We start from the raw sequence: 14,709 nt of genomic DNA, 5'->3' as shown, positions 1-14,709 counted from the left end.
GGGTTTCACCGTGTTAGCCAGGATGGTCTCGATCTCCTGACCTTGTGATCCGCCCGTCTCGGCCTCCCAAAGTGCTGGGATTACAGGCTTGAGCCACCGGATTATCATATTCTTAAATCCTGAAAACAATTCATCCTGGGAGATTCTCCTTTCTTTATTTTACAAAAGAGAAATGAGGTATTTAAGTGTTAACTGACTTGTGGAAGGTCATCCCAAAAACAGATGTCAGACTTGGGATTCAAATCCTGTCCAACTGGCCCCACAGCCAGACCTTCTTGCACTTCACTACACTGCCCTCTGCTGTCTCCATCCTCTGGTCATCTCTCCATGAGAGGTGAAATCAAGGCAGTGTCACCTTGTTCAAGTTCAGCTGGGAACGTGCTTGTCAGAGGATTCAATTTTTTTTGCAGCTTTGCGCATACACACAAATAACCAAATAAGTGTCGCAAGCATAGATTTTAGGACTACAAGTAAACTTTAACAGGTAGGCAAATTCACAAATACAAAATCTGCAAATAATGAGGATCAACTGTACATATTCTTTCCATAATTTCTGTAAAATATTACAGAAATCCAAAGATTATGTCATTTCCTGAATTCTGCAAAAGACAAAGAAATACACTTTATATTATCCTTATATTTTCTCCACTTTCCCAAACTCTGTTTTATTTATATTGTTCTGGTTATGTATTCAAAATTTAGTCATTGGTCAAAATACATCAACAATGGTGTCAATAATAAGTTAAACTTGGCTAAGTCTGCAGTTTCCAAAATGTTTTACCAATTCTCAGATCACACAGTTTTCCTGCTTATTTCAAGGACTTACTGACTCTGAGCAGCATGAATATGCAGAAACAAACACAACTGTGTAATAAAGAAGCCGAGGAAATGTGCATAGATTACATAGTTGGAAAAGATGAAAAACAGAACACAAAAAGACAATTTCAAAAACATTTTAAAATAAGACAAAAAAAGTACCACGTCTGGAAATTAATTCAAGAAAAATAAAGACTTTTAAATAGTAAGGAAGACAATCCCATTTACAATAGCATCAAAAAGAATAAAACACTTGGGAATTAACTTAAGTAAGGAGGTGAAAGACTTGTACAATGAAAACTAAAAAATCAATGCTGAAAGAAATTAAAGACATAAATGAAAACACATCCCATGCTCATATATTGGAGGCTTAATATTGTTAAAATGTCAATACTACCCAAAGCAATCTACAGATTCAATGCAATCCCTATCAAAATCTCAATGACATTTTTTGCAGTAATAGAAAACCCTATCCTAAAATTAACATGAAATCTCAATGGACCCTGAATAGCCAAAATAATCTGGAAAAAGAACAAAGCTTGAAGACTCACGCTTCCTGATTTCAAACTTACTACGAAGCTACAGTAATCAAAACAGTGCAGTCCTGAAACATAAACCAATGGAATAGAGACCAGAAAGAAAAACTGGCATATATATGGTCTAATGATTTTTGGCATGGGTTCCAAGACCAGTTAATGAGAAAAGGGCAGTGTTTTCAAAAAATGGTACTGGGAAATCTGAATATCCACATGTGAAACAGTGAAGTTGGACCCTTACCTAACACCATAAACAAAAATTAACTCAAAATGGACCAAAGAAAAACCTAAATGTAAGACCTAAAACTATAAAAAACTCTCAGAAGACAGCACAAGGCAAAAGCTTTATGACACTGAATTTGACAATGAATTCTGAGATATGACACCAAAGGACAGGCAACAAAAGAAAACACAGAACTGGACTTGATGAAATTGTAAAATGTTATACATTTTAAAAGACAATATTAGAGTAAAATGGCAACCTACAGTGTGACAGAAAATCTTTATAAATCATATATCTGATGAGGATTAATATCTAGAATATACAGAGAACTCCTAAAACCCAACAACAACAACAGTAACAGCAGAAACCACAACTAGCCCAATTCAAAAACGGGCAAAGGAGCTGAACAGGTATTTCTCCAAGGAAGATATACAAATGGCCAATAGGCACATGAAAAGATGCTCAACATCACTAATATTAGAGAAATATAAGTCAAAACTATAGTAAGTACCACCTTACACCCACTAGGATGACTATTTTAAAAAAAGAATGAAAAGAACAAGTATAGGCAAAGATATGGAGAAATTAGAACTCTTGTTTTGTGCACAAATCAATGGAAATGTAAAATTGGTACAGCTACAGAAAACAGTATGGCAGTTCCCCCTGAAAATTAAAAATAGATTCCTACAAGATCTAGGAATTCCACTCCTGGGTATATACCCTAAAAAACTGACAGCAGGGTCTCAAAGAGGTACTTGTACACCCACGTTCATAGCTAAACACACAACAGCTAAAACATGGAAGCAATCCAAGTGACATCAATAGATGAGTAGATAAGCAAAATGTGTATATATATACCATAAATATTATTCAGCCTTAAAAAGGAAGGAAATTCTAACATATGCTATGACATGGATGAACCTTAAGGTTCATTACACTAAATGAACTAAGTTAGTCACAAAATGATAAATACTGTATGATTCCATTTAATGAGGTACTTAGAGGAATCAAAATCATAGTATCAAAAAGTAGAACAGTTGCCTAGGGCTGGAGGAAGGAAGAAATAGGAAGTTAGTGTTTAACAGGGTAGAGTTTCATTTTAAAACATAAGAGGCATGGGGATGGGCAGTGGTGACAGTTGCACATTATGAATGTATTTAATACCATTGAACTAGACATTTAAAAATCATGAAGATGGTGAATCTTCATAGGATATTAAAAAATAGTCAAGATAGTAAATTTTATGTGTATTTTACTACAATTAAAAAATTGAAAAATAAATTTACACAAATTTTGTAGTTTCAAACTAAGCATTAATAATCGTTTGTTTTGCTCTAACAATTCTAAAAATTTAACCTAAAAGAATGTCATGGAAATATACTACGTGCATATGGACATCCATTATAAGATGGAAGCATTGCAAAGCAGTAAGAAAAGGACAGTCTTTAAAGCACATGGTGTTGGGACAACTGGGTATCTACATAGAAAAAATAAAATTCGGCCCTTACCTCACTCTATAAGCAAAAATCAACACCCGTTTAATTACAGACCTAATGTAGAAGGCAATACCATAAAACTTTGCAAAGATAGCACAGCAGGATATCTTCACCATCTTGGGTAGGGAAGAATTTCTAAAGACAAAAACATTAGCCACGTAGGGAAAAGTTAATAAATTTCACTATATTAAAACTTAAAATGTCTACGCAAAAAAGAACATCCTAAAGACAAACCACAAAGCAAAAGAAAATATGTACATCATCTATAACTGACAAAGGATAAGAATCCAAAATATATAATGACCCCCATAAATCAATGAGAAAAAGAGAGAGCCCAAAAGACTTAATGGCCAATAAACATATGAAAAGGAGCTCAACCTCATTAGTAATCAGGGACGACACCACTTCACATCCATCAGGGCACAGACAAAAAAAAAGGGAGCCAGAAAAAAGATTCTATCATGGTTAATTTAAAGATCCAAAATCAGACATGGTATGTAGTTTCTCGGCCATTCTTTATAAAATTTTGACAGGATACTCTGAAATAAATTAAGTAATATTACTTTATATTTATTTATTTATTTTGAGACAGAGTCTCGCTCTGTCGCCCAGGCTGGAGTGCAGTGGCGTGATCTTGGCTCACTGCAAGCTCTGCCTAATTTTTTGTATTTTTAGTAGAGACGGGGTTTCACCACGTTAGCCAGGATGGTCTGATCTCCTGACCTCGTGATCCGCCCGCTTCGGCCTCCCAAAGTGCTGGGATTACGGGCATGAGCCACCGCGCCTGGCTCTACTTTATCTCTAAATGTTAATAAGCCATAACACAGACCTTTAAAATTTTAAGAGACTTTATAAAGCTCATGCCATACAACATACCAACTGGAAATAAAACATGCTTTACAAGCAAAGATAAAATATCTTGGCTGGATACAGTGGTTCATGCCTATAATCCCAGCACTTTGGGAGGCCAAGGCCGGCAGATAGCATAAGTCCAGGAGTTGGGGACCAGCCTGGCCAACATGGCGAAACCCTATCTCTACTAAAAAATACAAAAATTAGCCGGGTGTGGTGGCACATGCCTGTAATCCCAGCTACTCCAGAGGCTGAGGCATGAGAATCACTTGAACCTGGGAAGCGGAGGTTGCAGTGAGCCAAGATCATGGCACAGCACTTCTGCCTGGGCAACAGAGCAAGATCCTGTCTCAAAAAAAAAGTAAAATTAAAATTAAAAAATAAAATATCTTGATTTCCAGTGCATTTCGTTAAAATTGAGATGCTAAAATGACAACATACAAAGATAAATGAAATTAACTTTGCTCACACTTTCCAAGAGAGGAGGAAGGGATGGAAGGAGGGATGATTCAAATACCTTCCCTTTCTAAAGAAAGCACTCAAATTAACTAATATTTCAGCATTAATTTATAGGAAGAAGTGTGGGCCGATAAGCTGGTAAACTGGAAAAGTTGATCATCTTATAAATTAAAAGAACAATAAAATATTGTTTTTATACTCCATACGTACATTCAGTAGTTACATCCTTACAGATAAAAAACAGAAGGTTAGTAAGAAACACAGGAATATAAAATAACTGCCCTGGTCTTGACATTTTTCTTCCCATTATCTTGAGATGAGATTATCACTTAAAAACTACTTCTGAAAATGATTCCTCTTTAAGAAAAAAAAAATTCACTGAATCGATTAGTTCCTTCTGTTAAAATTTTTTCTGAAATTTCAAAACCATCTCAGTTCTCATTTTGGTACATAAAAGTGACAGATTTTTATAATAAAAAGGCAACATTTCATACAGTGACAACAATAGCATCTTATATTCAAGCAGAAGTGTACCTTGGCATAGAGACACTACTGTGGCAAAATAAGAATTAACTGCTTCTGTTACAGAGTTGTGTTAAAGATCTGTGTGAATTTAAACACAGATTTACAAAGAAGAAACATGGGAATAAAGTAATATGTCACTTTATCTAGAAGTCTATGTCAGCACATAAACAATAACTTTCTGGTTGAAAACAGAAAACTAAGAAGGAAAGTTTAAAACCTTAAAATTGTGCCAGAAAATATAGTATAAAATAATTCACTAAATTACTAACATTTCCAACGTCAAGTTATTTAAAATTGTTCAGAAAGGATTAACATAATTAGACAAGTAAAAAAAAACAAGGGTACAAATAATTGAAAGGAGAAAATCCTTAAGAAAAGAAAATGAAAAAGAGAAACAGATAATGAATGGATAAATGGATGAATGGATGGATAGATGTGTGTAATAAAGTCAGTATAGCAAAATATGAACACCTGTAGAATCTAGGTAGTGGATACATGTATGTTCACCATACAACTTCTTTTACATGTCAACATTTTTATAGGATTGAAAAATTTCAATGTTGAGGGGAAAATAAACAATAAGAGCAATCAATAAGGTTAAGATATTATAGAATAGTAATTAATAGCTTTCTTATATCCAAACAATAATTGCAAAACATAATGGAAGAACTATCCCATTCAAAATGGTAGCTGAAAAGATAAAATATCAAGGCAAAAATTTAACAAGGAAATGCAGAACTCGTATGAAAAAATATTAAAAATTTAAGGGATAATAGCTGTTTGAGGTTGTTTGAGACGAGGTCTTGCTCTGTCACCAAGGCTGGAGTGCAGTGGCACAATCAAAGCTCACTGCAGCCTCCACCAAGTTCTAGGGATCCTCCCACTTCAGCCTCCTCAGCAGCTGTGACCACAGGCGAGTGCCATCATGCCCAGCTAATTTTTTTACTACTTCCCGTAGACATGGGGTCTCGCTATATTGCCCAGGCTATTCTTGAACTCCTGGGCTCAAGCAATCCTCCTGCCTCAAATTTATAAAGTGCTGGGATTATAGGCATCAGTCACTGCACCTAGCCAGGTAACAGTTTTTACTGAGGTTTTGGGGCAAGCAAAAGCAGTATTTGTTCACTCTGTTTATTTTCAACCTTTGTTTTCTAATAAATTTATTTTCTAATTTTAAAATACCTCTATGGATCAGGAAAAAGAATTAAATAAATGAAAAGCAATCTACATTGTAGAAAAAGGACCTCATATCCTACAAATCATTAAGGAAAAAATAAATAACCAAAAATGTTAATAGACAAATGAATAACACAGGTGAATCCTGAAAAATTACACTCAAACAGTGGTACCGATTCTGCCATCCAGGAGACATTTGGCAATGTCTGGAGGTATTTTAGGTTGTCACAAAGAGGTAGGGTCAGGGAAGCATCCTACAGTGCATAGTACAGCCCTCCATAAAAAAAGAATTATCCTGTCCAAAACGGCTGTAGTGCCAACACTGAGAAACCCTATGCTAAGTGCAAAAAGTCACACATGTTAAGAACACATATTGTATGTCTCCCTTTATTAAAAAATTCTAGAAAAGGCAAAATTACAGAGTCATTTCGAAAGCAAGTAAGGACTATCTTGAGCTTGGTGTGGGAATAGAAACTAACTGCAAAATAGGCACATGGGAACTTTCTATGGGTGACAGAAAGGTTCCAAAGCTGGATTGTAGTAATGGTTGCAAAACTATACAGATTTACTAAAACTCACAAAATTATATACTTAAAATGGGTGAATTTTGTGGTATATAAATTATACCTCAAAATAGTTTTTTTTTTTTTAATTGGGCAAATAACCAGGAATTCCACAAAAAAAGATACCCAAATATTGAATAAGCACATAAAAAGGCACTCAACTTCATTAGTCATCAGGAAAATGTAAATAAAACCACTACGCTCAACAGAATGGCTAACAAAAAACATTAATAATATTAGTAACAATACCAAGTGTAAGTGAAGACAGAGAGCAACTGGGAAAACTCCCATACCCTACTGACGCGAGTGTAAATTGGTACAACCACCTTGGAAGACTGGTAGTATCTTCTAAAGCTGAAAATACATATAACCTATGACCTAGAAAATTCCTTCCCAGTATATAACCAACAGAAAAAATGGCATATGTGCACCAAAATGCACAAGAATATTCATGAATCGTATTTTTTTTTAATTAAAAAAATTTAAGGCTGGACACGGTGACTCACACCTGTAATCTTAGCAATCTGGGAGGCCAAGGTGGGCAGATCTCTTGAGCCTAAGAATTTGAGACCAGCCTGGGCAACATGGCAAAATCCCATCTCTACAAAAAATACAAAAATTAGCTGGGCATGGTGACAGGTGCCTACAGTCCCAGCTACTTGGAAGGCTGGGGTGGGAGGATCACCTGAGCCCAGGGAGTTGATCACGCCACTGCACTCCAGCCTGGATGACAGAGGTGAGACTCTGTCTCAAGAAAAAAAATAATAATAAAACAAATAAAGATGGGATCTCCCTATGTTGTCCAGGCTGTACTTGAACTCCTGGGCTCAAGCGACCCTCCCACCTTGGCATCCCAAAGTGCTGGGATTACAGGCATGAGCCCCTGCACCGGGCCATGAATCATATTCTTAACATACAAAAAGTGTAAACAATCCAAATACTACAGAATGGATAAATTATAATATTTCATAAAATACCATAAAGCAAAGAAAAAGATCAAATGATTACTACATGCAACGACACGGATGAAACTCACTCATATAATGTTTAGCAAAAGAAGCCCAATACAAAGGAATATATTAAATGATTACAGGATTAAAAGAATCATGTAAATGATTATATGAAGCCCAAAAACACACCAATAAGATTGCAGTGGTCTGAGTAAGAGACTGCAGCAGTTTTGACTAGTGAAACGACAGTGAAGAAAGAAACAAGTAGATCTGAGAAATATTCAGTAGGTAGAATTAACAGGCCTTGGTGCTTAATTAGGTTTGGAGGGGAAGGCAGCAACAGGTGTTAAAAATGACCTCTTGGTCTCTGGCCTATGCAACTGGTAGATGGAAGTGGTAATTACTGAATGGGAACACAGAAGGAGCAAATTTGTGGCTGACATCATGAGCTGAATTAGTTCATCTTTTGGACTTGCAGTTTAAGGTATCTGTGAGACATCTAAGCAGAAATCTCTAACAGACGGTTGGATGTGTAGATCTAGAGTTCAAAAGGGAAGTATTAGGGTAGAGACAGAAATTGCATTTAGATGGTAACTGAAGCCACAGGAGAAGGCGGCCTATACCCAAGCCCTGTGGAATTCCCACACCTTAAAGACAGAAAGAGGAAGAGTCAGCAAAGGAATGTGAGGAACAGACACAGAGGTGGAAGGAAAATCAAGAGTATAGTGACTTAAAAGCCAAAAGATGAACTTTTTAAAGTAAAGAATGGTCAAGTATCTCAAATGGTCCTGATAGGTCAAGTAAGAATGGTAAGTGTACCCTGAATTTAGGGACGTGAAGAATCTTAAGACCATGGCAAGAGTCATTAGTGGGGGAAGTGGTGGGTGGAGGTTGTCAAATAAATAATACAAGAAAATGTCACAGAACTGAAGGACGTAAGTCTTTGGATTGAAAGGACTAACCAAGAGCCCAGCAAAACAAAGACGACAACGAGACCTACATCAAAGTACATCACCATGAACAGAGGATAAAAGAAAATCCTAAAGGCTATTAAGAGAAAAAGATGGCAAAGGATCCAGGAAGCAAAATGGTATCAGACATTCAACAGCAACTCTTGAAGCCAGAAGATAATGAATGGAAGAAAGTCTTCAAAACTAACAGACTCTAAATCTTAAAAATTCTTTAAAAACTTACTTTTAAACTAGAATTATATATATTAAGTTGTGACCTTATAATAAAGACATATTTAGACAGGCAAGTTCTTAAAAAATATGTTTTCCATGGATCCTTTCTCAAAAGGCTACGAACAGGAAAAACAAAGTGTTTAAAACATCCTTGAAGTAGTTTGTGTTCCCAAAACTTTTAGGGAAAAAACTGTAAGTCATTATTAAGATACTAAAAAAGACCTAAACAGAGATAAAACATGCACAGGTGGGAAGACTCAATATCAAAAAGAGGTTAATTTTTCCAAAACTAATTTATAAATTCAATGAGATCTCTCCCAAAAAAACAGGGTTTTTTTGTTTTTTTGGTTTTTTTTTTTTTTTTTTTTTGGCACTCAACCAGGCTAACTCGAAAATGTACACAGAAGCCCTGAGGGCCAAGAATAATACTAAACTATGTTGAAGAAACAGTAGACATTTATTTTAATGCTTTCCTAATTAAGACAGTGGGATACTGGTACAGGAATAGACAAATAGATCAATGAAGAGAACAGAGAATGCAGAAACAGACACATGCTACACAACACAGCACTGCAGAGCAGTGGGGAAATATTTTTCTTTCCAGTGAATAGTTCTGGAACAATCGTGTATCCATATGGGGAAAAAAATGAAACTGGACCCCTACCTCACACCATTTACAAAAATCTATTCTAGGTAGATTGTAGATCTAATTGTCAAAGAAAAGCAAAACCATAAAGCTTTTAGAAGATAATATAGAAAATTATCTTCATGATCACAGGCTAGGAAAAAATGTCTTACATAACACAAAAAGCATCAACTATAAAGGAAAAAACTGACAAATTGGACCATGTTAAAGAATTCATAAAAAGACACTACAATGAGAATGAAAAGACAGGTCTCAGAATGAGAATATACTTGCAATAACTATCACCAGCAAACAGTTAAAATTCAAAACACATATATTGTACACACACACACACACACTCAACATATAAACAAAAAGACATCAATAGAAAAATGAGTAAGAGACCCGAACACAAAAGAAGAAATTCAGATTACCAAAAATATATTAAAAGAATTATTTTTAGTAATCTGTGAAAGGTGAATTAAACACACAATAAGAAATGTAACACATTATCAGGCTGTCAAAAGTTTAAAATTCTGACAACACTAAATGTTAGCAAAGATGCAGGGCAAGGAAATTCTTAAACTGCTGGTGGGAATGTAAACTTGTGTAATTAGTTTGGCATCATCTGGTAAAATTAAAGATACACTACCCTATAACCTAGCAATTCCATTCCTGGATTAACGCTTAGTGAAACTCATGCATATGTGCAACTACTATTTTGTGTAAGAGCCAAAAACTGAAAGCAACCAATATATCCACTGATAGTACAATAGTAAATAATTGGTGATATCATCATATAACAGAATACAATGCTACAATAAAAAAGAACTACAGCTCTATGTGATAAAGATGAACCTCACAAACATAATACTGACTTTGAAAGAAGCAAGACACAAAAGAATATGCTCAATATGATTCCGTTCATATAAAGCTCAAGTGCATAAAAAACTAAATTTATAACATTTAGGGATATAAACCTAGACAGTAAATGATTAAGAAAAACAAAAAAACGAATAATTTAAACATATGATAGTGGTTTCCTTTAGGGAGAGAGAAGGTATTAGACACAGAAAGGAGACAACAGGGATTCTCGGATGTTGGCAGAATTCCTTGACACTGATGGTTGTTAATAATTAATTCACTTCATTATCTGCTAAATGTATATGTTTCCATACTTTTTAATACAAAGATTATATATTTTACTATTTTTTAAAAGACACAAAGCCATCAGTTGTCACACAGAAATCACTTTCATTCAGCACACAGCCAAGAATTTAGTTTCAACTGGTTTAATAGATAATATAGCTTTCCAGAAATGCAATTCAATTAATATCTTATGTCATTCTTTTTTTCTGTTAAAAACAAAAGAAATCCAGTGGGGGGAGCAGGGGGCAGTGGCTCACGCCTGTAATCTCAGCACTTTGGGAGGCCAAGGCAGGCAGATCACCTGAGGTCAGGAGTTCAAGACCACCCTGGCTAACATGGTGAAACCCTGTCTCTACTAAAGATACAAAAAATTAGCCAGGCACAGTGGCATGCACCTGTAGTCCCAACTACTCTGGAGGCTGAGGCAGGAGAATTGCTTGAACCTGGGAAGCGGAGATAGCAGTAAGCCAAGATTGCGCCACTGCACTGCAGCCTGGACGATAGAGAGGGACTCCATCTCAAAAAAAAAAAAAAAAAAGAAATCCAAAGATTAAAAAATTGTGAAGGATATGACCTATATTCATTTATATATCAAATAATACTATTTTTAAAAGAGAAAATAAATTTAAAGTAGTGAAGTTTTTTCAGGCAAGGAAGTAACTGCTAAATGTGTACAGTGCTGGACTGAGTGGAAGGAATACAACAAGTATACCATGGAAGAATGACACAAACTAAATACACAACATGATTACCTATAGGTTACACACCCCAAATCTGAAAATCTACTCTGAAATGCTCCAAAATCTGAAACTTTCTGAGTGCTAACATGACATGATGTTCAAAGGAAATGCTCACTACAGCATTTTCAATTTCAGATGTTCAATAACTAAGTATAATGCAAATATTCCAAAATCCAAAAAATTCCAAAATCCAAAACACTTCTGGTTCCAAGCATTTGGGAAATGGGATCCTCAACCTCATCTCTATTTACAATATGATCTTTGTAAGTTACCAATTTCCATAAGCAAATGATAGAATCAAGTTTATAAACAGTTTTCTACTACATACTACTATGTACAATGTTAAGGTTCCACAGCTTTTTCCCCCAAATATAAGGAAGTTTATAAATCCTTAATTTCTACGGAATCTTGAAAAACAAAAACTTTTAGAAAAAAGAGGCCATAAGAAGTCAGACAAGTTTTAATTTCAAATTTTATTTTTTAAAAAACTCACACACTACTCCTTAGAAGCAGACAGCAGTGAAATGAAAAAAGAAAAAATAGTGCCAGCCCATGCTCTTCAAATATCATACTAAAATACAGTCATCAAGACCACAGAAATTCTTCTTGACACGATTTTATAGTGCTCAAATAACTACATGAAATAAGACTCTTGTTTTTCAGAAAATTTTCAATTAATGTCTCAGTATAGGAAGATAGATCACATTTTGCAGAAAGTGTCGTGAAAGAATAACACAGGGCTTTAGTATCTCCACACAATCTGCCCATGCCATTAGAAACCAACAAAATGGTTTATTATCTTCTTGGTTCCTTTTCCTATCTCACCCGATATTTTGCATCTATGAGCTCTAAATGTAATTTCTACCATTTACTGAGCCCTTTCAATGTGCCTTATATTTATTATCTTCTTTAATCCTCACACTGAGGATATCTTACGGATGAGCAAAGTTAGGTATAGGACAAATAAGAAACTTGTTCAAGGTCATATGCTGCTATTGAGTGAGAGAGCTGTTATATTCCAACTTCAGAGCCAGTGCTCTTACTACTAAACTGTTTATATTCGATAAAACATATTTACACCATGAAAACTGCCCATAATCACCTACCACCTTCTAACTACAAGATTCTAGGTGCCTTGAGGATTTATTTTTGCCTTTCCAGGCTAAGTACATACTCACAGAACTTTAATGGGTGAAAGAATCTCAACTCTTAAGAAAGCCAGTATTATGGCTAAGAAAACGGAGGCCCAGAGAAGTTATGTGTTTTGTCCAGGATTACAAAGCCGGTTTCTGACAGCCAGCACTAAAACACAACTCTAGATTCCTAGGAGTGATCTTCCCACTACACTGAAGCCTTGCATCTTATGTAGCTCTTGCTGAAACCCATACTCTACCCTCCACACAAATAACAAAGCTTATTTTGCCAACTTCCACAGCATATGATAGCTTCCATGATAGCATTCATATGTAGATAAAACACATTCTTTCATTTCAACAAGTAAACAGATACATCACTATATGCTAAGGCAGTGGATGAACCCAAATACATATCAAAATTTTGGCCCTTAATTTTATTATAGAAACATAAACACATTAACTGTAATAAGTGACGAGTGCTATAATAGCCATGTGAACAATGTGTTCTGAAAGCACACAGAGAGGAGTAGATACTTCAGCCTGGATAAAGAATGAGGACTGGGGTTTTGACATGATGCATTTGAGGCAGGGCAAAGGCAGAAGTATAATGGTGCTTAGAAAGTAGTAGGCAGCCGGGGATGGTGGCTTCCCGCCTGTAATCCTACCACTTTGGGAGGCCGAGGCGGGCGGATCACCTGAGGTCAGGAGTTCGAGACCAGCCTGACCAACATAGAGAAACTCTATTTGTACTAAAAATAAAAAATTAGCCGGGCGTGGTGGCACATGTCTGTAAACCCAGCTACTCCGGAGGCTGAGGCAGGAGAATCGCTTGAACCCGGGAAGGGGAGGTTGCAGTGAGCTGAGATCGCGCTATTGCACTCCAGCCTGGGCAAAGGGCGAAAAAAAAAAAAAAAAGTAGTGGGCAAAATGCTCTCATTTCTTCCAGTGACTGTTAAAATAAAAAACAATACTAAATATGGGCTCAGAAGACCTGAGTTCAAGTCTAGGCTGAGACTCATGTGGCTGTGAACAATTTCAATATCTTCATCTGTGAAATGTGGATACTAATACTGACCTGCCTACCTCACAAGATTTTTATGGGGGCCAAATTATCTGAAAGTACTTAACTTCAAAGCCCTGTATAAACGTAAGTTATTTTCTTACGTTTTCACTTCTAGGCAACCCTGTGGGTCCTTCCCCTAAACGCTGTCTCATAAAAAATTCGCCCTTCAGGATGAAAATACTCCAATGACATCATTCATATGTCTAGGAGATATATTATTACTAGGAGACCATATCACTAGGAGATAGTAAACAGTTAACATTAGCGCCTTCAGGTTGAAACGCCAAGCTTCTTCCTATTGAAATAAATATATGCGTGTGTGTTTTTAATTTCTTAAGCGCTGATACTTCTAGTCAATGCTTACTATAAATATATTTAAAACTAGTACCACATGAAGGTCTTCTTTTGGAAATTTTGTCAGAAATTCCATTCCATTTTATAGTATGCTGTAGAGCAACCAACTCAAGAAGAGACCGCAAGTAGCAATCACTTTGATCCCAACTAGTTCTGTATTAGCTCTAGATACAACCAGAAAAATACCCTGGACCCTAAAAAGGGAACTGTTACACTACAAGCATGCACGCGAATGCAGGCAGTAGACAAATCCACTGCAAAGTGCAATGAGTTTCCCATTCTAAAATACCTGAAGGGCACAACCAGACCCCTCCTATAAATTAAGGAACACTCTCATTTCCTTTGAAGTACTACAGAGTAGACTTTATAACCCTGTCTCCCTTTCCAATCGCTCTTTAAACTCCATCCAGGCCCCATTTTGTTCCGTAAACCCGACTTCTTACCTACTCCTTGGATGACCAGCCAAGTAAAGTTACATCGAACCGTAACAGTCAAAAGAAGGAGCAAGAGACAGGAAAGGGACTAGGGGAGCAGAAGTCCTCCCGCCACTCCAGGCCAGTGGCTGTTTTATCTTCGCAGTACAACTTCCCGTTTTCTCCTTCTTACCTTGTACACCTTCCCAAAGGCTCCGTCGCCCAATTCTCCTATAATCTCCCAAAAGTCTTCGGGGTTCAGGTCCCTCTTCACGTGTTCGTACTGCTTCTTCTTCTTCTCGCTCCCCAACTTGAAGATCTTACGGAAATTGAAGAAGGACATTTTTCCTCCCAACACAGAGTTCCTTGCACTTAAGGACTAAAAACAATAAAAGGCAAAGTTTCTCCTCCCTGCTCTCCCGCGCGAGCCCGGCTGGCGGCGGCGGGCG

General features: G+C 36.3%; 1 protein-coding gene across 2 annotated transcripts in view; it reads right to left on the bottom strand.

Annotated features, from left to right (window-relative positions):
* The window catches only part of SLK (STE20-like kinase), a 60,830-nt gene extending 46,121 nt beyond the window's left edge, over positions 1–14,709 (bottom strand). For both annotated transcript variants that reach the window (XM_011977509.1, XM_011977511.1), the window contains exon 1: positions 14,454–14,709. In XM_011977509.1, coding sequence (XP_011832899.1) covers positions 14,454–14,603 — 150 coding nt within the window. In that variant the 5' untranslated portion in view covers positions 14,604–14,709. The remainder of the gene's footprint in view (positions 1–14,453) is intronic.

This window comes from Mandrillus leucophaeus, unplaced genomic scaffold (assembly GCF_000951045.1).
Source record: "Mandrillus leucophaeus isolate KB7577 unplaced genomic scaffold, Mleu.le_1.0 Scaffold18, whole genome shotgun sequence".
In the NCBI taxonomy this organism is placed as follows: Eukaryota; Metazoa; Chordata; class Mammalia; order Primates; family Cercopithecidae; genus Mandrillus; species Mandrillus leucophaeus.
The sequence above is the reverse complement of the archived record's forward strand: the minus strand, read 5'-3'. Positions and strand labels throughout refer to the sequence as shown.